Here is a 23,318-nt window from a genome sequence, read left to right on the forward strand (position 1 = left end):
TCTCCACAGAAGGGTCGCCCGGCTCTGAATGGTGCTGGGGCAGCGGGAACAAGGCCGGCCCGCCACGGAGGTGAGCCGCCACCCGGTGCGCAGAGAAGACTGAGCAGGCAGAAGGGGCGGGACGGGACAAGGGACAGGTCCCAGGCAAAGGCCGGGAGGGCATCCCACAGCAGGAGCGGCCCTGGGGGCGCGAGTCCAGGTGAAGCCGGAGATGGGAAGGTCTAGAAGCCCGCGAGGCGCTCCGCCCCTAGGCAGGGGTGACTGGCAACCCCGGGACTCCGCCCAACGCACCCGGCAAAGACCCCCTACCTTCGCCAGTGCCACACAAAACACCCAACCACCTCGTGACCGAAATCAAGACTGTATTTATCTTCATTGATTGACACGAGAACTGAATGTTTAAAGCAACCACAGTCCACAGTGGAAACGGGTTGACAGTGCAGAACGGAGCAAACGGCTGCGGACGTCGAACCGACAAGGCTCAAAGGTGCGGCGGACACACACGTGGCCTCCGGGGAACAGAAAAGGGCGCTGAGGGCAGGGCGAGGCGGCGTTCGAGAGGTTATGAAAGCAGACCCGAAAGCAAAAGGAAATCGTGCCAAGGCCTCGGTCGGGGCAGGGCCACGCTGAGAAACGTTTGCTGACGGCCTTTGCACAGGAGAGAAAACACCAGCTACCGTTTCGTTTTGTGATGAACCTTTACTCTTCACTCCCAAAAGTCTGCTTGTCAGGTACAGATTCCGAAAACGCTGCGCAAGCGAAACCAGGACCCACAGAAGTGTCCTGCGGCCAGAGCCGGCCAGTCCCAGGGAGGGCAGGGCCCCGGGGCTGGGGGCCGGGGAGGCCGGCGTGGCCGCTCCGAGCCTCGTTCCCCGGACGGCGGCCCAGCCCCACCTCAGAGCGCTTGCATAGTTGAAGGGTCGGTGCTGCAGTTAAACTTGCGCGCGTTTCCAACCGACAGCGAGGGTTTTTTTTTTGTGACCGTGTTAAACAAATAACCAGAGAGGTTTCTAGAAACTTTTTATAAAGTCTACCCAGGTTAAGAATTTAATAACGCCATATATTTATATTAACAGACTATTTACATATTTCATTTTTTTTAAAAACCGAAAAAAATCCTCTTACGCTTCTGCATAATAAGGCAAAAAAAGTTTTGTACATTATTATTATTATCTTAATATATATCTGTAACTTCGGTTCCCAGTACCAAGGGAGGGCCAGGGCCGGCCCTGAGTGGGGGGCCTCACAGTGTGCTGGACAAAATGACCGTGTTTTCTCCATAAATAAGACAAGATCCTGGGGCTCTAGAGAGGGATCTGAGGCCTTTACATCGCAAATCCGAACTGAAGGTAAAAAAGCAAAAGTTTCTTGTTTTAAGTGTCTAAAGAGCACAAAATTGAAAAAAATACAAATCTATTAAAAACGCTTCTCACCTGTGGGAAAAGATGTACAAACTCGAATTCTCTTCCAGTGGCCTAACCTCAAGCTCGGAAAACGAAAGCTCACCCCCAGCAAGGCTGTGGATGAGACTCCCCGACTCCGCGGGCTTCGAGCGGAAAGCGAGTGTCACCCCAGGACTGACGGCGCTGTGCTTAGGTTCTAGAAACGTCCACGTAGAAAAGTTTACAGCAGTGCATTTGTGGGAGGGTCTCTGTACAGGCGGCGCGGGGTCCCGCGGGGACTACCGCGCCTCCACCTCCTGGGGGTTGCGGGACGGGGAGTAGTCGCGCGCCTCGGGCCCGTGGCCGCCCAGCGGCGTAGTCCTGCTCCGCGGCGGCGGCCCCGGGGGCGTGGGGGGCCCGCCCGCGGCCACCAGCGGGGGCGGCGCGCCGAGCGCGGCGGCGGCAGCGGCGGGCGGGGTCCGCGCCAGGAGCCCGTTGTGCAGCGCGGCGGCGGCGGCGGGCCCGAGGCGCGGGTAGTGCAGGGCGCCCAGCGCGGGCAGCAGCGCGGCGCCGTCGGGCAGGTGCGGGGCGGCGCCCAGGTGCGCGGCCCGCGCGCGCTCCAGCTCCTCGCGGCGCGCCTCCCGCAGGCGCTCGGGGCTGTAGTCGTGCGGCTCGCGGTCGCGGTAGGGGCGCTCGGGGGGCTCGAACAGGGCGGTCGGGGCCGGGGCGGGGGCGGCGGCGGCGGCGGCGGGCAGGGCGCGCCGGGGCAGCTCCAGGCCGCGGTAGGCGTCGCGCAGGGGCTCCCACGCGAAGCCCAGGCGCTCGCGGCCCGCGGGGCCGGGGCCGAGCTGCAGGGGCGCGGGGGCGGCGCGCAGGCGCTCGGGCGCGGGGTGCGGGCCGGCCCCGGGGGGCTCGGGCGCGTCGCCGTCTTCCCTGCGTTCCTCCTTGACTTTCACGTCGCCCGGGGGCCGCTCGGCCGGCGCCTCGGGCGGCTTCCCCGGCTCTCGGCCCAGGAGGCCGGCCAGGCGCAGGCTGTCGCCCAGGGCCGCCTTGCTGTAGGGAGACGGCGGGCGCGCGGCCGGCTTGGCGCCGTCCTCCCTGGCCGGTGAGCGGCTCTCCTTGACGCGGGGCTCGGCCTCGCGCTCGGCAGGGACCCCGGGCCGGCACGGCTCGCCCTGGCCGCGGAGCAGGAAGCTGCTGACCGGGTAGCCCACGGGAGCTGCGGGCGAGGCCCGGCTCAGCAGGCGCGTCTTCTCCAGGAGGTCCCTGGGAGTGAGGAGACAGACACCTCACTCAGGCTCCGCCCAGGAGGCGCTTTCAAGCTGTTTGCTCCCAAGTTCCCACCCTCTAGGGCCTCAAGATCCCTCGGGGTGAGTGTGTGGGGGTGGGAGGTCCCTTTAGCACCCTGTCAACACATGGTAACAAACCCACACCCTCCCGAAGGACCCCCAACACCCCACGCCTCCCTCCCCTCCATAAACTGCTGGGAAGCCAGCTTTGCAGAGCCCTTCCCGCACACCCAGGCCGCTAGGCCCGCAGGTAGACCCTCAGTGAGGAAGTGGGGCCCAACCAAAATCACTGGAAGGGTAGGACCCTGGAGTCCCGTCTTGGCCATGGCTGACCCTAGTTCTCCTTCACGAGGCCGCGTCCAGGGACAGGGAAGAGGTCATGGCTCTCAGGACTGGTGTATGAAATGTGGCCTTGGCTGCGGACGCTTCTCTGCTCTTGTCCCCTCGGCCAGCCGGCCACAGCTCAAAAACCCTCAGATTCCAGACTCTGCTGCTGACTCTGGACTAGGACCCCAGCCTAGTCCTGCTGCCCAGGGGCATCCTCCCCGCCAGAGGATTCCCCCATGGGTGCTCCTCCCAGACCGGCCCCCACCCGGAAGATGCAGGTGGTTCCGTGGCCCTGCTAACCCGAGCTCCCTGCAGAGGGCCTACTGTGGTCAACAAGCCAAGTGTCCCGGCTGCTCCTTCCAGGGGTGGACCCTCCCCCCTCTGGATGGCCCCTGCCCACATCCTGCCCCATCTGGGGCTCTCCCCTGGCCTTGCCCAGCCCTGAGGGTGCAGCGAGGGGGGTCATCAGGGCAGGGCCCTGCAAAGCCGGCAGGAGGCCACAGGAGCCGGCTGGGTGCCACTCACCGCTCCCGCTCCTCCCTGCCCTTGTCTGGCTCCCGGTCATGGTTGGTCAGGGCTGAGACCCGATCGGGGTCCACAGGCTTAGGCCATGGGGGCGGTGTGGGGAAGGAGGGAGGCGCCCGGTGCAGCCGGTTCCAGGCCTCGTGGGGGCTGGGCAGGCCGTGCAGTGCGGAGCTCTCCTTGGGGGCGAAGATGCCGCTGCCCTGAGCTGGAGGGGGGCGGGGTATGAGGCCGGGATAGCACTGCACCTCTGCCCGAGGGGCCCCATCCCTGCCCAGGACACCCCGTGGAACCTCAGGGCTGCTGGGGGGGGGGGAAGCACTCCATTCCCACGTGCTGAAGGTGTACCCCGGGGGGCAGCCAGAGGGGACCAGTCGGCCGGGGGTCAGGGTGTGGCCCAAACCCAGGGGGAGCTCTGGCGCGTGCACGCAAGTGACCGGGAAGCAAGCACGGGGGTCACTCACTCAGTGCGTGGCTCCCCAGGCCTCCGAAGGCGTTGCTGCCCAGGCTCCCCAGGCCCCCGAAGGTGCCTGACCTGCCGAAGGGGTCTGTGGGGACAGCGGGGCTCAGGCTTCTGTGTGGCTCATGCCAGAGCTCCCATGTGACTCATGTGCACCAGGGCCTGTGCTGTGACTCCAGCAACTGCTACCTGTACAATCTGAGGGTCACCTCCCCACCCACCGACATCCCCTGCCCCAGCCCTGAGGTCTGCAAAGACCCAGGCTGACTTCAGGGACCCGAGAGCACCTACCCGTCAGGTGACCAGAGCTCAGGAAGCTGCCGGGATGGGCCGAGGGTCCGAATGGGTTGGTGGTGGGGTGGGCTGCACCTGTGGGGCGGGGTGGTGGAAGCCTGATGTACCGGGGCCCGTTTGTGGCTCGTTCCCAAGGCGGGGCCACCCCAGCTTCCTCTGGGGATGTCCACACCTCCCACCGGAAGCACGCCGAAGGGGGCAGGTGGCAGTGGAGCCCCCGGGGAAAGGGGCACAGAGAGCCTTCCAGGCTGCCCCTGAAAACGCAGACGGGAACCTCCAACTAGAAGCTAATGTGTCATCGTAGCCACGCAAGTGATCTGGTGCACAGCGGCCGGTGTCACGGCTGAAGACAGCAGCTCCTCCCGTGGGGTCCCCAGCCACAGCCCACAGGTGTCTGCCCTGCCCTGGCTCTCCTGAGACCCCCTGACCCCACCCCAAGGGCAGCAAGTGGGGCGCGGGCCCCGAGAAGGGGCACTGGGTCAAGGGGCCCGGCCTTGCCGCTAGTGTGGGACACACGGCCTCTTTCTCGAGGGTGGGTTTCTGGCGAAGACCAGTGATGAGGCCACGGGTCTCTCCGGCGTCCCCCATCTTGGGAGACCCCCACAAGGGAGTGTTTATGTTTTTGCTGGGCTGCCGCAGGCACGGAGCTCCCCCACGAGAAAGCTAAACCCAGTCCTGAATGACCCCCGGGCCAAAGAAATCAAACAGGAAATCAGGAAACGAGAAGTGGCCGGCCCGGTGCTAACGAAGACGAACACCAGCGTGGGGGTGAACCGTCGCCTGGAAAGAGCACAGGCAGCGAGAAAAGGCCAACAAGTCAAGGGGCAGGCTTCCAGCTCATGCTGTTTGGCGGGGGGCGGGGGGAGGGCAGAGGCAGAGAGGGAATCCCCCAGCCATAGCCTTGGGACAGCGCCCCTTGTGGGGGGCGTGTCCTGGGCGAGTGGACCGCACAGCAGGGCTGCGGCGGGGCCGAATGGGGAGCCCAGGCTCCTGAGCACACCCAGCTCACGTCCCGGGGGCTCCAGGGACTGAAGCCCAGACGGGGTCTGCAGAACACAGTGCATTGGAGCCAGGGGCCAAGATGAGCCACCATGGTTGTGCGGCCAGCCCGGGGGACCCTGCCGCGCCCATCCACCCAGCCTGCTGACAGGCCCACCCTCACTGTCCACGCGTGTCCGTGCGACCTGGCTGCGGGTGGAGGTGGGCCTGCGTGAAGATGGGGGGTGGGGGGGGTGGAGGAGGGTGTTCAGGGCGGGCTCTCTGGACTGGCTGCCCGTCCCTGAGGAGGCACGAGAACCGCATGGGAGCGCACACAGCCTGGGCCGAGGCAGACGACCTGGGAAAGGCCTGCTCGTGAGGCCGGGAGCTCAGGTCTCAGGAGGGAGGTTTCTCTCCTTTCTCGGACAGGAGTCCCTCCTGAACCTCGCTCACTCGTGCACACACTGGTTCACACGGAGGACCGCCCTCCTGGGAGTGTGGTTTGGGTGTGTGCGGGCCAAGGTGCCCACAAACACCCTGGGCTCTGGGTCCGTGAGCTCCCCTGTGAAGCACGTGTTGTCCCGGGACCCCATAGGACAGCGAGCCCTGCGCCTGGCTTCCACTGATCTCGCCCCACATGCCTCTCCCCTTCGCCCACGTGCTGCGTCCCTCCCCTGTGACACGTGCTAGCTGTGGGGGTGACTTCTACTGAGGTGGAAGGGCTCCTCGTGACCCTCGAACCTAGGGGTGCTCCTGGGGCCCCAGCACAGCAGGCCAGTGCAGGGCGGATGCGGGAATTCTCGGGGCAGGGTCCTGCCGTCCTGAGGAAGGCGGGAGCCCTTCCTGAGAGGAAGGTGGGGCTGGGGGAGGGGCGGTCTGGGTGCCGGGAGGACCCCGGGCCCTCCCGGCCTCAGCAGGGACGAGGGAGAGCCGGGGCAAGCGGCAGAGACCGCCGGACGGCAGGCTGGGGCAGACTTGCAGCGTGACGAAAACAAATGCTGCCGAAGCGTCTAGAGGGGTCCTGCTCCAAGACTGGCCAGAGGGAACAGGCAAAAACGCCCCTGCCCGCCGGACACCCCCTTTCCTCGTGCTCTGGACGGGGCGCCTTACCCGAGCCGGAGAAGAGGGGCCGGGCCAGCTCCTGTGGGTACTGCAATCCGGCAAACACGCCCGGGGCGGGGGGTCTGCTGGACAAGTCCAGCTTGGCGCCCACCTCCAGCTTGTGGGGCTCCAGCTGCACCTGCTGAAAGGGACAGAGCGTGCGCTGGGCCTGTGGCCTGGTCAGCCCCTGACCACCACCAAGCGTGTGACGCTACCTGGGCACCGGTCCCAGTGAGGCCTCGTGACTCAGCACGGAGTGCGGCCGTGACAACGCGTGCCGGGCGCAGGACGTGTTTCGTGAACTGCTCTTTGGAAGCTGTGTGTTTTACGCTAAAGCAGATCTCGATTTGGATGTTGCCTTTTCGTTGGAAATACTTTACCTGGGTTAAGATTTTGCAAAGCTGAGCTGAAACGTACCTACGTTGTTTTAAATATGCTTAAAAGCTCCCCCGTGACTGAACTTGGCATCACTAGTAACATTTAAATTTATCTAAGTGAAACAAAACGAGAAAGCCCGCGCCTCAGCGCTGAAGGCCACACCAGGCACGGGGGCCGGGTGAGCGCTTCCTGGTCCCGCTGTGGTCCCGCAGCCCCTGCGGCCCTGCCAGCCTCCGGCTCCCCATCGGGGCAGCAGGGGCACGCTCGGTGTGACGGGGGTGGGAACCCCAGCCCAGGCAGGGGCACCCCCACAGTGCTGCTGCGTGTGGAGGCTGCCCCGCCCCTTCCCTGCCCCCAGGGTTGCGCCAGGACACCTGCGGAGGGCAGCACCCAGCATCTCGTGGCAAGCCCAAGCCCCTGCCGACTTCTCGTAGCCCCCGGGACGTGATGGTATTTGAAAGCCGTGCATGGAGGTGGCGTGTGTGACCAGAGATGTGTGGAGGCGGGGTGGGGATGGGGCGAGGCCCTTGGCTGCCCCCCAGCCCCGGTCTGGGTGGGGGCGGGTCCCCCAGCTGGCACCACCCACCCCTCCCTAACCGCAGCCTGGGGTCCTCCTGCGTGGTCCCCAGCCAGACAAGGGCGCGTCAGGGACGCCCTGGCGCTCACCTTCATCTTCTGCTGATGGCGATAGATCTGCCAGGCGATCTGCACGTGCATGGCACACCACTTGCCGGGTTTCTGTGACGGGGCGGGCCACACACTCAGCCGCACAGCGGGGACCTCTTCACCCTGCGCCCCCCCCCCCCGCCCCCAGAGTCCTGCCGGCACAGGCACCCCTGTGGCCATCCAGGCGGAACCCAGGATCCTCCCCAGCTGCGAGCCTCCCCGAGACCCCTTCCTCCCAAGGAGGCGTGCACGTCCACGCAGATGTGTGCCACACACTCACCCTGACTGCCGTCCGGTACGGGTCAGACACCTACCGTTGAGAGAGAACAAAGAGTTAGGTCCAGGCTCTGGGGGTGGCCGGGTCCCAGGGCTGGCGGTGGGGGATGGACATGCCCCACAGCAGCCACCCCCTCCCCCAGAGAGGGGCACTGGGCCGGCTGGGGTGACCGCAGGGAGGGTCGGGCACTGTCGCACCTACCCCGGGGGCTTTCTGGAGGAGGGTGTGAACAGCACTGGCTCGACCCGTTACCTCGATTGGGTTTGAAGTCTGAAGGGAGAGAACGGGGTGTGAGACAGCTGCAGACCCCAGGTGCCCAAGTCCACCTTCCACACTGCCCCCCCCCCCCCCACCCCACAAGGGGAGGCCTGGGTTCCGACATCCTCAGCCCAAGGGCTTCTGCAAAGGTGGGAAGGGGATCCCGACACAGCCATGCCTGGGTTGGGGGGCTGAAACAGCCCGGCCTCAGGGAGGGTCAGAGAAGCCGGCCCAGTCCTGCCCAGGGCTTCCTGTGGCACAGACAGCCCCGTAGCGGCCACCCCACACGACCTCACCTCTGCCCCGGTCCTCCTCACCCTGACCTTGAGCATGCCCAGCTGAGGAGTAAGCATGCATGAAGCATGGCTCCCGCCGTCCCCTGGTGCCCCACCCTGCTGCCGTCTAGACCGGGGGTCCCGCCGCGGGGCTGCACAGACGCATCCCACCCGGAACGCTGGCTCACCCCCACACTAGGGGCCTCCCGCTGTGCCCTGAACCCTGTCCCACCCCAGGAGCAGCTGGTACCTTGGGCTGAAAAGCACCCTGTAGGGACCCAAAGGGGCCTGGGTGTGGGAGCAGGGTGGGCAGTCCGGGGATGGCAGAAGACAAGGATGGGAAAAACTGCAAGAGAAAGAGGGGAGCGTTCCGGGGGCCCCGCTAGCAGCACGCACATCCCGGGTGGGGGCTGTGGGGCCCGGCCCCCCCTGCACCCGGCAGAAGGTGCCCTGACGAGGCCTCTGGGTAGGCGTGGCTCCACCCTTCACCCGCCCCCTCCAGCCCATGGACCAGTGCAGCGACCACGAAGGACACTCACGTTGGAATGTCGGAAGTAGGGGCTGTCCAGCTTGGGCGCGTATTTGTCAAACTGGAAGGGAAAGAGGTGGACGTGAGGCCTCCCGAGCCTGCCCACACCCTCCACGGGGCCCAGCACCCGCGCCCCCGTTGGCCAGGCAGTGGCCCGGATGGCTGTCCTGCCTCCTGCAGCTGGTAGTCTGCGGCCAGCTGTCTCCCTGAGGGCATTTCCAACGGCCTTGAACTGGCCTCTTGGGCTCAGGTTCTCAAACTGGGTGGATCTAAGTAAGGGGCACGGTCCCACCGTGGGAGTTGCAAACTGGCCGGTCTGGACAGTCTGAATCTATTCCTGAGGCCCAGGAAGTGCTGCAGCCATGATGGGGGTCGGTGGGGGGGGGGGGGGCAGGGCCAGTGGTCAAGCAGTGAGATGCCCCCAGGCCCCCAGCAAAGCCTGGTGGGGGTAGACTCTGCCCCACACAGCAGCTGGCTCAAGAGAGGAAGCCCCAGGCGCCACGGGAGGGCATCCTGGTTCCCCGGCCCCTCAGCCCTCAGTCTCTGGAGACTTGCAGACCCTGTGTGGGCACAACTGGCCCCAAGGCCAGTCACCTGTGTGGATGTGGGGCACCCGCCCAAGCCCAGGACAGGGAACCTCATGACAAGACGTCACCCAGAGGGGGGCCAGAGGGAGGGGCCAGAAGGACAGACGGACGGCAAGGGCCGGCGTCGGCCTGCGTGCGTGCGGAGAGCGTCTGCGTGTGCCTGCTGTGTGTCCCGCCGCCTGGGCCGCCCCCGCCCGCCCGACCGCCCGCGCGCGCGGGGGGTGGAGGGCCTACGCACCGGCGGGGGTGCGGCGGGCTGCAGGAGCGGCGTCGGGGGCAGCCCCGCGGGGAAGGGGGCAAATGTGTGTTGGTGCTGGTGTGTGTGCTGGTGTGTGTGTTGGTGCTGGTGGAACTCCGCCCGCAGCAGAGCCCCCGGGCCCAGGGGGGCGCCGGGCCGCTCAGCGCTCTGGACCAGAAAACGCGCGTTCAGCTCTTGCCTGAGCAGCTCGTGATCTACAAGAGAAAAAGAGAGAGAGACGGAGAGGCACGTCGGCCGCGGGCTCCCGGCGGGGCGAGGCGGATAGTCACCTGGCACTCCCGGTTTCGGCAGGCCAAGCCGTGGTGGCCGCTCGCTAGGTGCGGGCCCCAGGGTGGAGGTAAGAGAGGTGCCTGTGACCAAGTACCAATCAGAATCCCCGAATGAGGCTGGCAATACATGATTGGCTGGCTGAATGAGATCAACAGGCTGGCATCTAAAGGCAAGAAAGAACACCGTGAGCCGCCGGGGGGCCCCCAGAGCCGGCCACAGGGGAGCCCTGCCCCGCCGCCCCCACCCCCACCCCCACCCCCCAGCCCAGCATCCTGGTCCCATTCCAGGGCACGGAGCTGCCCCAGACCTGAGTTGGGCCGCTCAGAATCATAAAAAGAACTTGGAAACAAGACCCATGGGAAAAGAAGTCTTCAATGACCCAAGGTTCGGCCTTGAAGGGGCGCCCTGCCAGAACCAAACGGGGAGAGAGAGGCCGGACGGCCGCGGTTCACCTGGAGACCCTCCTACTCCAGGACGCGCTCTACACGCCCCCCACAGACCCTGCCACACGAGGGACGAGCAGGTCCTGGAAGTCTCTATTGGCAGTGGAGCGGCTCCAGGCGCCCCTCCCCTTGACCGGGCCTGGCCAGGGCTCGGGGCGGAGCCGGGGGCTCCGGTGTGGCCGCGTGCACGACCCAGGTGCAGCAGGACGCCGCGTCTGTACTGGGCGGTGGGGGCCCCCTTGGGAAAGGCAGCCTGCGGGGCCCAGAGCCCTGCCATCTGTCCATGGGGTCCTTCAGCAGGTGCGGGGTGGGGCCTCAGGAGACGGCACCCGTTTCCCGGGGCGAGGCCTCCCCACCTGCCCAGAGGCCAGGATCAGAGTGGAGGGGGACAGCGACCCCGGCCCCAGCCAGCACCTACCGGCAGGGTGTCCTGGGATGACCAGGCTGTTGGCCGGCAGCGCCGGGGGCGGGGGCAGTGTCGGGGGGGCGGCGAACATGGCCGCCGCGTGGTGCTGGTGCTGGGCCTGCGAGCGGAGCGCCAAGTGTGAGGTAGACAGGTGGGGGCCCGGCCCGAGAGGCGACAGGGACGCGTGCTTCGCGAGCCCGAGGCTGGCGCTGCTGCTGGCGCTGCTGCTCCTGCTGCGGGGACGAGGGCTCAGTGGCTGCGCAAGCGCGCGCGCGCGGGGGGCCGCGCGGCCCCGCCCCCCGGCCCGCCCCCGACCCCGCCCACCTGAGGCTGTGCAGGCCGTTGTGCGCGGCCTGGCCGGGGCCCGCGAAGGCGCCCAGGGGCAGAGGCACGTGCGTCGGGAGCGGGGCGCGGGGCTGCGGGGGCGCTGGCGGCGGCTGCGGGGTGAGGCGGGGCAGGGCGGGGGCTTCCTTCTTGACCGGCGGGCTGGCCGGGGCGTCCGGCGCGGGGCCGGCGGGGGGTGCGGGGCTGCGCACGGCAGGCAGGAAGGGCGGCGGCTCCGCGCTCAGCTCACGGCTGCGCTCCAGACCTGAGACCTTGGGCGGCGCCTTGGCCTCGGCCTCCTCGCCCAGCGCGGGGCCTGCGGGAGAGAGGGCGGAGTGAGCTGGGCCCACGCGGCGAGGTCCTGCCCTCGCCCCAGCGCGCGGGGCTGGGGAGGAGGAGGGCTGCCCGCGCAGAGGGCCCGCAGCGGATGATCCCTGCGCGGGCCTCACGACCCCACTTCACAGAAGGGAGACGAAGGGCAGCACAGGATCGGCCCCAGCAGAGCTCCGGCCCCGAACCTGTGCTTCCCGCCTCGGCTGCACCTTCACCTGTTGCCCTTGCGACCGAGCGACACGCATGCTAGTGGCCTTTTTTCTGGAACCACCCGGGTGACCCATAGCCTGAGCCCTCTCTAGGCCCATGACCTGGGGGGAGGAAGCTGCTGCACCCCCCCCCCCCAACATCCGCTGTCCCTCATCACCTACCCCAGCAGGTCCACCTGAGTCCGCTCCCTGGGAACCCAGCGTTTGTGCTCAGGTGTGATCATGATCTTGAACTGCCGCCTACTCACTCCAAACCCTCCTTTCCAGGCAGTGTCTCAGGTTACATGCCCCGGGGGCCCAGTAGGTTAAGAAATACCCTAAGCGGGCTAGGCAGAGGGCATGTGTCCAGGCCAGAGGAGGCTTTGCCTCGAGGGGATGGCAGCCCAGTTTCCCAGGAGTGGAAATCAGGTCACTGAGCGTGGTCACCCTGTTTGGGCTGCTGGCGGACCTCACGTCCTCCAGGGGCCCATCCCCCCTGCAGCCACATGGCTGTGGGACCCAGGCCAGCAGCAAGACCCGAGGACTCTGCTGGAACTGTTGGGAAGTCTCTTCCCCGGCCGAAACAGGCGGCAGCAGGAAATGGCTCCTCCTGCGTCCTCTACGGCGACATCTCCCTCCGGAGCCACCACCTCATCTGTTTGCTCAGGGGCAGAACCAGGGGGAGGCCACCGCCGCTAGCACTGTCATGAGAACGGGGAGCGAGCACTGCTGGCTTCAGCCCCATGGGTCACGGCACGGCCTCTGCCCACGCACAACAGCCTGCGGGGGCCGGCCCCTTGCACAGTGAGAGCAGCCACCGAAGAGGCAGGTGTGGGCCATGCAGACTGGTGGCCCCAACCCTCTGGCCCTCCTGGAGCCTCTCCCCTCACTGGGAAAGCATGAGCAACGCTTGATCACCCCTGGTGTGCACCTGCCGAGGCCCCTCAAGGCCTCGACCGGTTTCCTGAGCTCTGCCTGCAGCAGTGAGGGACCTGGTTGTGGGCTGAACTGTGCCAAAAAGCCGTGTCCGAGCTGTAATCCCTACTACCTGTTGATGTGACTGAATTTGGAAAAAGGGTCTCTGCAGATGTCACCAAGCTAAGAATTCTGAGATGACATCAGTCTGGAATGGGGTGGGCTCTAAATCCAGGGATGAGTGCCCTTGTAAGAGAAAAGGAGGCGGCAGCCAGGGAGGTGGGAGGGATACGGCCACAAGCCCAGAGACTCCCAGAAGTCGAAGAGGCAGGAAGGAACCTCAGAGTTTTCAGAGTGTGGCCTTGCCAACACCTTCACCTCAGACTTCTGGTCCCCAAACCTGCTGAGAGGGTAAGTGTCTGTCCGTCTTGAGCCGCCTAGTTTGTGATTGTTTGTTGAGAAGGAGACAGTTCTGTGTCACCCCCCGTGTGAAATGCCAGCAGAGTGCCTTTCTCTCCCTGGACCTGTCCGGCATCCCCGACCCTGGATGCTTGGCTGAAATGCTCTGACTCGAGGACGAGCCTTCTCCACTTGAAAGCTCGTGGAGGCTGTGCCCTGCTGCATGGGACCTGTTGCTGAGGACGCCCGTCCGCATGTGCCGCAAAGCCCGTCCTGTGCAGTCACATCTGGAGGCAGTCTTCCAAGCAAAAGGGCCCCCTCTCCGTGCTGGGCCACAGCTGGTACTGGCAGGCTGGAGTACAAAGGCCCCTCCTGGCCTTGAATGGCTGGACGCTGGGGCGCTCACTCTCCGGAGCAGTGCTGCCCAGGACAGCTTTGGGGCACCGTGAAATGCCGTGCACCTGTGCCACCCGCATGGGGGCTACCGGCCAGAGGAAGGGCTGCTGTGCAGGGAATCTAGTCACTTCATGTCAGTGTGAGTCACGTACGCAGTGGTGGCGCTGGTGGCCAGCCTACACTGTGGCAGGGGTGCCTCAGCAGGCCCCAAACCATGACCTGCCAGTTGTCCCCAGAACACCTGACCCCATGAGCCTGGGGGAGGGTCTGGGAACACGCACTACTAACAGTCCCGGGGAAAGGGCAGGAACCCCACTTTGGGAACCACTCTTCCAGTGCTGGCCCTGATCCTGACTTCTGCTTTCCTTGTGGCTTTCGCTGGGGGGCTGTAAATCGTAGCACCTAACTCCTGCCTCAGGCTCTGCATCCCCAGAATCCGACCCACAATAGCGCCTAACCTGGAGCCCACTCTCTTGCCCTGAGAGGCCCACTGCCCCCTCCAATGACGACTTCGGGAGTGTGTCCTGTCCCTTCCTAGAGGCCAGGAGGTGAAACTAAGGAACGTGCTTACCTTTATCGGCTGCTGGGGCAAAGAGCTTCTCGGAGCCCACAGATGCCTGGAAGACAGAGAGGAGGATCAGAAACTAGAGGGGACTGAGGGCCTGGGGTGAACTAGGCTCTTACCCCTGCCCCCAGGAAACAGGTATGGGCAGGTTTTGTGCCTTCGAGGGCTGGGAAGAATGTGTCCTCCTGTGCCCACAGCCTCCACATAGGAGGGCGAGTATGCCCAGGCCCAGCTTTGAGCAAGTGGGCACACAGGTCACTCAGCCTGTGAACCAAGGACGCCCTGCTCAGCAGAGATGTGGGGGCTCAGGGTGGCCCTGCCAGTGGGGGGCTGGGACCTGGGACTTGGGTGTCTCTTGGCAGTGTTAGACCCAGGAACCCGATGACTCCGCCGGGCCTGGGCCTGGAGGAGGGAGCAGAGCCTGGGACCGAACGGGCCGCGGGACAAAATGCGGTCACAGTTTGGCCCAAGTCACAGGTCTGGGGACCATGGCTGTGACGAGGTATCGGCTGTCCAGGGAGAAGCATTCCACTCCAAGTGGTTTCTGATGGATCCCACCTATGAGCTTCTCCTCCTGGGGAGACACCCATATGCACGCAGGGTTGCAGGATATTGGGGTGAGGACGTGGTCCTGTGTGGAGAACTTTGCCACGGCTCATGGGAAGGAGCTCCATTAAGACTGCCCTGACTAGGGGCGCCTGGGTGGCTCAGTCGGTTAAACGGCCGACTTCGGCCCAGGTCATGATCTCGCGGTCCGTGAGTTCGAGCCCCGCGTTGGGCTCTGTGATGACTGCTCAGAGCCTGGAGCCTGTTTCGGATTCTGTGTCTCCCTCTCTCTGACCTTCCCCCGTTCATGCTTTGTCTCTCTCTGTCTCAAAAATAAATAAACGCCAAAAAAAAAATTAAAAAAAAAAAAAAAAAAAAAAGACTGCCCTGACTAGACGTTTTTTTGCTACTTGATTTTTTTTTTACAGATTTTATTTTTTTAAATCATGGATTTATTTATTTTGAGAGAGAGCGAGTGGGGGAGGGGAGAGAGAAAGAATCCCAAACAGGATTCAGCACAGAGCCTGACGTGAGGCTCAAACTCCCGAACCGTGAGGTCGTGACCCGAGCCGAAATCAAGAGTCAGATGCTTAACTGACTGAGCCACCCAGGCGCCCCTAACGATTTTATTTTTAAGTAATCTCTACACCCAACGTGGGACTCGAATTCACAACCCCGAGATCACCAAGAGTCGCATGCTCTTTCAACCAAGCCAGCCAGGCACCCCACTAGTTGCCTTTTTTAAAAAAAAAGCTTCACTGGTGGCGCGTCTGGGTGGCTCAGTTGGTTAAATGTCCGCCTCTTGATCTCGAGTCTCGATTTCAGAGTTAAAAATTAAAATAAAGGGGCGCCTGGGTGGCGCAGTCGGTTAAGCGTCCGACTTCAGCCAGGTCACGATCTCGCGGTCCGGGAGTTCGAGCCCCGCGTCGGGCTCTGGGCTGATGGCTCAGAGCCTGGAGCCTGTTTCCGATTCTGTGTCTCCCTCTCTCTCTGCCCCTCCCCCGTTCGTGCTCTGTCTCTTTCTGTCCTAAAAAAAATAAATAAACGTTGAAAAAAAAAAATTAAAATAAAAACAGCTTCACTGAGCTAAAACTCACGTGCCATACAATTTACCTGTCAAAGGTGACAATTCAGCGGTTTTAGTGTATTCACAGCACTGTCCCCTCGGTGAGGCTTAGGACATTTTCATCAGCCCAAAAGGAAACCTTGAGGTCTTCAGCCATCGCCCCAACCCGCGTGCCCCCTGGCTGCGGGACCACTGCCTCTCCAGCGTGCGCAGAGGCCCTGGGCCGCACTCCCACCGGCTGCTGTTGGTGGGTGTGGCCGGGCGGGTGACACCGGAGGGCACGAGGCCAGCCGCTATGACAACCAGGGAACTCCTGGTGCCGGGGAGCTTGTAGAGAAACCAGGACCCCTGCACACTGCTGGGGGGAAAAGGAAAAGGTGCAGCCACCGTAGAGGACGGGACAGAGGCTCCTCGGGAGATGGAACACCGAATTAGCACAGGATACCGCGATCCCACTTCTGGATACGTACTCCCCCAAACCGAGAGCAGAGTCTTTCACAAATACTTGCACATGAGTATTCACAGCAGCCGACAAACGGCCCGGTGTCCGTCAGCAGATGTATGGACACACAGAATGTGGTCCATTTGTGCAACCAGCCCTAAAAAGGCAGGCAGTTCTGACACATGCAGCAACATGGATGGACCCTGACGACACGATGCTGAGACAGGCCAGTCCAGCACGAACACCGTGGGATCTGCTCAGAGGACGTCAGATCCCGCTTATCCGAGGGGTCAGAGCCGCACGGAGTCACGGGGTTGCCGGGGGAGTTAACATTTAGGAGAGACAGTGTCCGCTTTAAAGGTGACGACAGTCCTGAGGTGGACGGTGGCGGAGGCCGTGCAGCAGTGTGAATGTGCTTTTAATGCCTCTGAACTGTGCACTTAAAAATGGTGAAGAGGGGCGCCTGGGTGGCGCAGTCGGTTAAGCGTCCGACTTCAGCCAGGTCACGATCTCGCGGTCCGTGAGTTCGAGCCCCGCGTCGGGCTCTGGGCTGATGGCTCAGAGCCTGGAGCCTGTTTCCGATTCTGTGTCTCCCTCTCTCTCTGCCCCTCCCCCGTTCATGCTCTGTCTCTCTCTGTCCCAAAAATAAATAAACGTTGAAAAAAAAAATTAAAAAAAAAAATGGTGAAGATGCCAAATTTTGTTATGTGTAATAAACACAAAATTTAAAAACCCACTAAGGGAGCTTTCTGGACCGATGAAAACGTTCTCTATCTCACTGTGGTGGTGGAAACATAAACACGTGTATCTGTCAAAGTGCATTAAACTGTACATTTAAAATAGGAGTGCTCTGGGGCGCGTGCGGGGCTCCATCAGTTACGCGCCCAACTTCAGCTCAGATCACGATCTCACGGTGTGTGGGTTTGAGCCCCGCAACAGGCCCTGTGCCGACAGCTCAGAGCCTGGAGCCTGCTTCGGTTTGTGTCTCCCTCTCTCTCTGCCCCCTCGTGCTCTCTCTCTTAAAGAGAAATAAACTTTAAAAATTTTTTTATAACGTTTATTTTTGAGAGAGAGACAGAGCATGAGCAGGGGAGGGGCAGAGAAAGGGGGAGACACAGAATCCGAAGCAGGTTCCAGACTCTGAGCTGGCAGTACAGATCCCGATGCGGGGCTTGAACTCACGGACCGCAAGCCAAAGTTGGACGCTCAGCCGACTGAGCCACCCAGGTGCCCCTCTTTCTTTTTCTTTTTCTTTTGAGAGAGACAGAGTGCAAGTGGGGAAGGGGCAGACAGAGGGAGAGAAAGGATCCCAAGCTGGCTCTGTGCTGCTGGAGCCCCACACGGGGCCTGACCTCACGAGCCGCGAGATCACGACCTGAGCCAAAATCAAGAGTCGGACGCTCAACCGACTGAGCCACCCGGGCGCCCAAAGAGAAATAAACTTTTCAAAAACATAAGAGCACCTCACGGCCGGTGAATTATGGTGCCGGACAGTCACAAGATGTGGCACTGAGCCGAGAACAGGCCCACTGGTGGACAGAACAGAGACAAGAATCCAAAACAGACCCAGGCCCATGTGGGACCTAGGCCGGACGCTGCTAGTCTGTGGGGAAAGGGCACGTCGTTCAAACGAACGGTGTGTGATGGGAGCTTGCTGCTTGGGAAAAGGGGAAGCCGAGACCCCCGTCTCCCCCCCGCCCGCCCAGACTGATCAGGGATGTAAACGGGAAACACGGAACCACAGATGCGAGATGAAACGTGTCGGCGCGACACTTCACGAGCACACCGGAAGGAGGTTAGCCCTTTCTAATCGTGTCCCGGTACCAGGAAGAAAAGAGAGCGGTGAGTGAACCCCCCACAACACAGGCTGGCGTGCCAGGAGCTGGGCCCCTGCACCAGGACGCCTCACACCACGCGCTGTCGCGGAGCTCGCGGTGGCCAGGGAGAAGGCCTCCTGGCAGGTGGGCCCCCAAGGCAGCAGAGTCCCAGACGAGGAAGGTGGGTGCGGCCAGCAGTGCTGGGAAGGGTCCTTCCTGCCCGGCCCGCCAGACCACGGAGGCCGCGTGCGACCTCCTGACCCACTGCCAGCCTGGCGGGACGCGCCGCACTCACGCACGGGGGCACCACAGCCGTGACCTCCTTCCAAGTTTGTTTCCTTGCCAGTGTGCTTCTTCCAGCACATTCTACCTGGTGAGGCGTCCCCATGGGGGTGGGGAGTCCACCAGAGCTGGGGGGAGCTGCAGGGGCAAGATGCTGCAGGCCGTCAGCCCTGGTGGGGAGGGGGCAGTGCAGCCCAGGAGACCAGCGGCGCCGGCCCCCAGCCCACCTGGATCCTGGGACGTCTGCAAAGTGACGACGCCCCGGGACCAGGGCGAGGGTGGCTCACGCCAGGCCGCTTTATGGCAGGTGTGGCCCCACCTCTGCGCGTGCAGGCGTGAGGCCAGGTGCCTGATGCAGGGCCTGCCCAAAGACCCCCATTCGTCCTGAACCGGACCTCACCACGACCCAAGGAGGAGGTCCTGTAGAGCCACACAGCAGTGCTGGAGCGACAGCCGTCCCGCTGTGGCCCTTACCAGGGCTTGGGAACGTGCTCACAAGCTGATTCCTCACAAAGCTAAGAGCACCTTCTATCATTAAGTCAGCCAGCACAAGTCACTCCCAGACTTCAACACTCGAGCGTCTGGCCCCAACCACACCCTGCAGGGCTGTGGGAGACCTCACCCCGGGCCCCCTCCCTGATCTGGGACCCAACTGGCTGCACCGCCTGCTCTCTTCAGGCTCCAGCGGCGCCCCCTCCGTGGTGCCCGGAGCCAGCACAGGCCGGCTGACCAGGGGTCCCAGCCTGGGGTGGGGGTGGGGGGGTGGAGGAGAGCAAGTTCACTTAAGGCCGCACAGGTTCAGTTCAAGGCCTGGGGCTCGAGTACCCACTCCCAGGGCCAGGAGGTGGCGCACAGGCTCTGGGAAATTCAAGGGGAGCAGAGGAGAGGGGGAGGGGGGAGGGCCTTCCCCACCACTCCCAACCCTGATGCCAGCCTGGCAGAGGCAGGAAGGGAGGCCACTGTCCTAGGTCCATCCGGTCCCCACACCCCCAACTGCCACAACGGCCCCAAGTCAGAGTTTGCTGGGGGAAGTTGAGGGAACTGAGTCCCTGCAGGGATCCTGGGAAGGGGCCTGGACATCTGGCCAGGCACAGCCATGCCCATCTGGGAAGGCTCTAAACAGACATGGCAGGCACGCTGGGCGCTCACAACCTCTGCAGGGCCGTGGCCCAGGTTCCACCCCCTTCCCAGGGCAGGCAAACAGGCGCGCGCTCCTGCCGGATCCCACCCAGCACACACTCCCTCCGTTCCTTCCCTTCCAGGAGGAGGGGTCTGGAGCTGGCCAGCTGACCCGAGGCGGGTGGGCAGCCCCCAGAGCCGTGCAAATAACTTCCCAAGGATTATCTACTGGGACGTGACCCAGGCAGCCACATCTTCTCCAAACCTGGCACTGAGCCAGTGTGGGGGTGGAAGGAAGGGGTCACTCAGGGCCACAATACAGGTGGGAAGTCTCCGGGTTGCAGGTTCAGGGTCTCGGCGGAGGGGGCACGCCCGTTAGGGTGAGTGTCAAAACCCGGCACTAACTCCCCCTGGGTGCACAATCCCGGCCGCAGGCGGAGGTCACGGCGCGCTTTGTCTGCGAGGACCCGACCCCGCGGGGCAGCCTCGGCTCAGACACGCGGCACAGCCTCCGCCGGCCGCGCCCCGCCCCAGACAAAGAACTCCAACTCCGGGCAGGTGAGCGCGGAGGGCGCCGGGAACCGGGGTGGCCGGGACCCCGCCGGAGCGCAGACAAAAGCGCGCGTCCCCCACGACGCCCGGCCCCGCCTCCGCCGCGGGCCCCACCAGCCCCCCGCCCGCCAAGGCCCAGGGCCCTCTGCGGGGATGCACCCCCTGCCCGCCTGCCGCCACGTGGGCCGCGGGGGCGCCGCCGGAGAGACACGGGGTCTCCGCGCTCCTGGCTCGCGGGAGAGACGGGGTGGGCAGAGCGCCGAGGGCCTCTCCTGGGCCCCCGCGCCTCTAGAGGGGGCGGTCGCTCTCCCGTCCCTGGCCCCCAAAGTCCAGAATCCCTCCCCGGAGCCACCAGCGCGCACTCACCGCGCGGGCGCCCCGGGTCAGAAGCGCTCTGCTGGCAGCTGCCGCTAGTCCTCAGGCCGGAGCCGGAGCCGGGCGGCATGGACGCGGGCGGCGGAGCGCGGGCCCCCGCCGCCTCTGCCCGTCGAAGTGGCCCCTCTCCCGGCGCGCCCTGCCTAGCCGGAGCCCACGCCGGGGACGCGCATGTCCGCCGCGCCGCCTCGGCGCGCTCCGGGCGGCTCTCGGGGCGCGCTGGGCCCCCGGCGCCGTCGGGCGCGGCGCGGGCCGGAGAAGGCGGCGTTGGCGGCGGCGGCGGGCGCACTGCTGGCGGGCGCGCAGGCGGCGGCGAGAGCGCGGGCGGGCGGGCGGGCGGGCGGGGCGGGACGGGGGCGGGGCTCGGGCAGGCCCGACTAATCCAGCCCCGAGGCGCGGATCTGCCCGCGCCGGGCCGTAGACCCGTCGGGGCCTCGCCGCTCCCTCTCCGCTTCTGGGTCGGCGCGCGCCGCGCCCGCTCTGCTGCGCACTTTATGGGCCCGACCCCTCCTACCCGCGGCAAGTTTCGCACGGCTTCTAAGCCCAGTTTACAAAGGGGGAAACTGAGTCACTGAGCCGCGAGGAAAGAGGACACAACTCGCACGGCCGTCCACGTGAGCCCCGCCGTCCCTGGGGCTCGGTTTCACCATCCTGCGAAACGGGGATGCACCGTGGGGAAGGATCCAAGCAGTTACTTTACGTGCAAACGTCTGCTGCGCAGCACGCGCCGCCGGAGCCGCCTGGCCGCTCGGTGGGAGGAAGCCCACCTGTGATCAAGGCAGAACCACCGCTCCTGGCGACGCCCAGTAGGTGCGGGCCCTGACCCGGGCGCACCGGCGAGGTACAGCTTCCCAGCGCGAAAAGCGCTGTGAGGGAATCCACGCAAACCCACACGCTCGGGGGCACCAGGAGATCAGCTCTGGTGGGACGTCCAAGGACGCCAAGATGCGGCTCAGAACTCGCAAACACCCGGCCCAGGCTGTGAGAATCAGCGTCTGAGTCCAGTGAGGGGGAGTGCTGGGAGACACCCTCGGTCACCAGCTCCAGGATCCTATGCGCTGGGGCCCGAGCTTTCTTTTCAGAAAGCGGCTAAATATCCACAGCGTACACATTTAAATAGGGCGCGGGAGAGCTCCAAGGGTACAGAATAAATGGCTAGCAGTGACACTCAGGCGGGGGCCTTAAGTCCTTCTGTTCTGTTTGAATTATTTACCAAATACATGTATTCCCTTCTCCCCGCAAAGTAACGCCATTCCCCCAAAGTCCTGCTGTTTCCTGCCATAAAAACAGCAAACACTGCTGCGGGTCAGACATCGTGCTAAATGCCTCGCAACTACGAAATCGCCAGGCCCTCGTGCCTATAACCGTTAAGGACACCCTGTCATCCCCATTTTACTGATGAGAAAACTGGGGTAGAGACGTGAGGTGACCCACCCGAAGTCATGCTGCTGTTCGGGGGCAGAGCTGGGGTTTGGACCCCAGCAGTCTGCTTTCCATGGGTGTAGCCAGGACATTCTTTTCCTCTGGGAAGGCAGCGGAGGCCAGACCTGGTGGGAGAGTCAGGGGCGGGGCTCTGCCTCCCAGGTGGGTGTCTGCGGGCTTGTGTGCCTCTCACCGGCAACACCGTGGCCCAGAGGGTTATGGGCTCCCGCACAGCCCTGGCTCCAAGGCCTCTGGCCGTGGAGTGTCCCAATTGGCCTCTCCGTGTTCAGCAGCTAAAGAGCCCTGAGAGATGTCATGCCCTAACCCCGTGAATCTGTGAATAGGTACCCACGTGACAGGGTGGAATTAAGGTTGCTAACCAGCTGACCTTGAGATGGGCAGATGATTTGGGGGGGGTGGTGTAATCACAGGGTCCTTACAAGTGGAGGGAGATGGGAAGATGCCACCCCAGTGGCTGTGAAGACTGAGGCAGGGCCAGGAGCCGGGAGTGTGGGTGCCATCCGCGGCCAGAAGAGGCAGGGAAGGGATCCTCCTCTGGAGCCTGAGGGACAAGCCCAGCCACACCTTGACTTAACCCCGTGACGTGTGTTGGAGTTCTGGTTTCCAGAACTGTGAGATAACCAGTCTGTGGGGTGTTCAGCCCCCAAGTGCAGGTAGCTTGTCCCTGCAGCCACAGGAAACCCTTAGGTTTGCGACCGAGACCCCGATGAGGGGATGGAATGCAGAAAGACGGGCCCTTCGGCCACAGAGAGCTGGTGCCCCCCACAAGTCTGCATGCAAATGCCCATCGGCAGGCCTGGGTCCTGCTTACAGCCTAGTGGGAGCAGCCGGCAACGCTCAGGGAAACAGGCAAGATGATGCACACAGGGTGGGCAGGAAGGGCAAACGGGGTGGGGAGATAGATGGGTGTCCTCCTCCGAGTGGCTGTCAGGGAAGCCCCTGCAATCAGGGGCCTCTGAGCAGAGATGCGGGGGACCAAGCTGAGGGGAACCCTGGGGAAGAGCTCTTCTCGGGCAGCTAACAGCCAGTACTAAGGTCCTGAGGCAGGAACGACCTGGCGGGGCCTTGAGGGAGCAAGAGGAAGTGGTTCCAGGTTTTAGCGGGGGAGAGGGGGACGGGGGGGGGGGAGCAAGGAGCCCAGCTGGGAGCTACTGTGACGAGCCAGGTGGTATGGCGGCCAAAGGGAGTGGGTGGTGACGGGACTGTTCCATCAGAGGTGACAGGTGGCAGTGGTGACGGGAGCGTGGACCTCCGTGGGGCGAGGTTGGCTGGGGGCCTGCCATCACTCTTGTCCACGAGGGGCTTGCTGCCGAGGCCCAGAGAGGCCTGCGTGGAAGCAGGAGGGGGAGGGGACGACAGCGCACACAGGCCTGCGTGGAGTCCCGGCTGCGTCATTTCCTCGGGACCCTGGACAGGCCCCACCCTCCTGGGGGCAGACATACGCCAAGTCGGGTACTCCTCGCAGTCTGAGCACGAACCCTCGGGGCCCCCAGAGGTGTGTTCTGCCCTTGTGCCTCCTACAGCGGAGGGACCCAGGTGGCCGGACACCTTACCGCTGGTGGAGTCAACGGGGGTGCAGAGAGCAGGTGGGGACCACGTGGCACCGTGGGGCCAGTTCAGGCACTGGCAGGAGAGCCGGGAGATGCGCTGTCCGAGGGGGAGCCCCGGGGTCTGGCCATCCGGCCGCTGCTGAGGTCTCAACAAGGCCCCTGCTCCTCTGTCCAGCCTGCCCAGCACAGCCCCAGGCCCCAGGCCCCAGGCCCCAGGAGAAGCCTGTCTTCCTATAAAATGTGGTCGTCGTTTCAAACATCGCCCCCCAGGCCGCCTGGGCACTGAGTTATTCTTGAGAGCCGCC

The 23,318-nt window shown here is 64.1% G+C and overlaps 1 protein-coding gene across 10 annotated transcripts in view; it reads right to left on the reverse strand.

Annotated features, from left to right (window-relative positions):
* Positions 1-345: 345 nt before the first annotated feature.
* FBRSL1 (fibrosin like 1) overlaps positions 346-23,318 on the reverse strand; it is a 79,319-nt gene continuing 56,346 nt past the window's right edge. For 2 of the 10 annotated variants that reach the window (XM_045457790.1, XM_045457787.1), the window contains 15 exons: positions 13,828-13,873; positions 11,026-11,341; positions 10,714-10,934; positions 9,947-10,015; positions 9,562-9,776; positions 8,747-8,797; positions 8,458-8,553; positions 7,876-7,944; positions 7,678-7,707; positions 7,398-7,469; positions 6,363-6,495; positions 4,272-4,349; positions 3,985-4,068; positions 3,524-3,728; positions 346-2,648 (listed from right to left, as the gene is read on the reverse strand). In XM_045457790.1, coding sequence (XP_045313746.1) covers positions 1,682-2,648; positions 3,524-3,728; positions 3,985-4,068; positions 4,272-4,349; positions 6,363-6,495; positions 7,398-7,469; positions 7,678-7,707; positions 7,876-7,944; positions 8,458-8,553; positions 8,747-8,797; positions 9,562-9,776; positions 9,947-10,015; positions 10,714-10,934; positions 11,026-11,341; positions 13,828-13,873 — 2,652 coding nt within the window. In that variant the 3' untranslated portion in view covers positions 346-1,681. Of the gene's footprint in view, positions 2,649-3,523; positions 3,729-3,984; positions 4,069-4,271; positions 4,350-6,362; positions 6,496-7,397; positions 7,470-7,677; positions 7,708-7,875; positions 7,945-8,457; positions 8,554-8,746; positions 8,798-9,561; positions 9,777-9,851; positions 10,016-10,713; positions 10,935-11,025; positions 11,342-13,827; positions 13,874-23,318 lie in introns of all 10 variants that reach the window. The other 8 variants (XR_006707520.1, XM_045457789.1, XM_045457788.1 and 5 more) reach the window with 8 other exon arrangements.

The sequence above is a fragment of the Leopardus geoffroyi genome, chromosome D3 (genome assembly GCF_018350155.1).
Source record: "Leopardus geoffroyi isolate Oge1 chromosome D3, O.geoffroyi_Oge1_pat1.0, whole genome shotgun sequence".
Classification (NCBI taxonomy): domain Eukaryota; kingdom Metazoa; phylum Chordata; class Mammalia; order Carnivora; family Felidae; genus Leopardus; species Leopardus geoffroyi.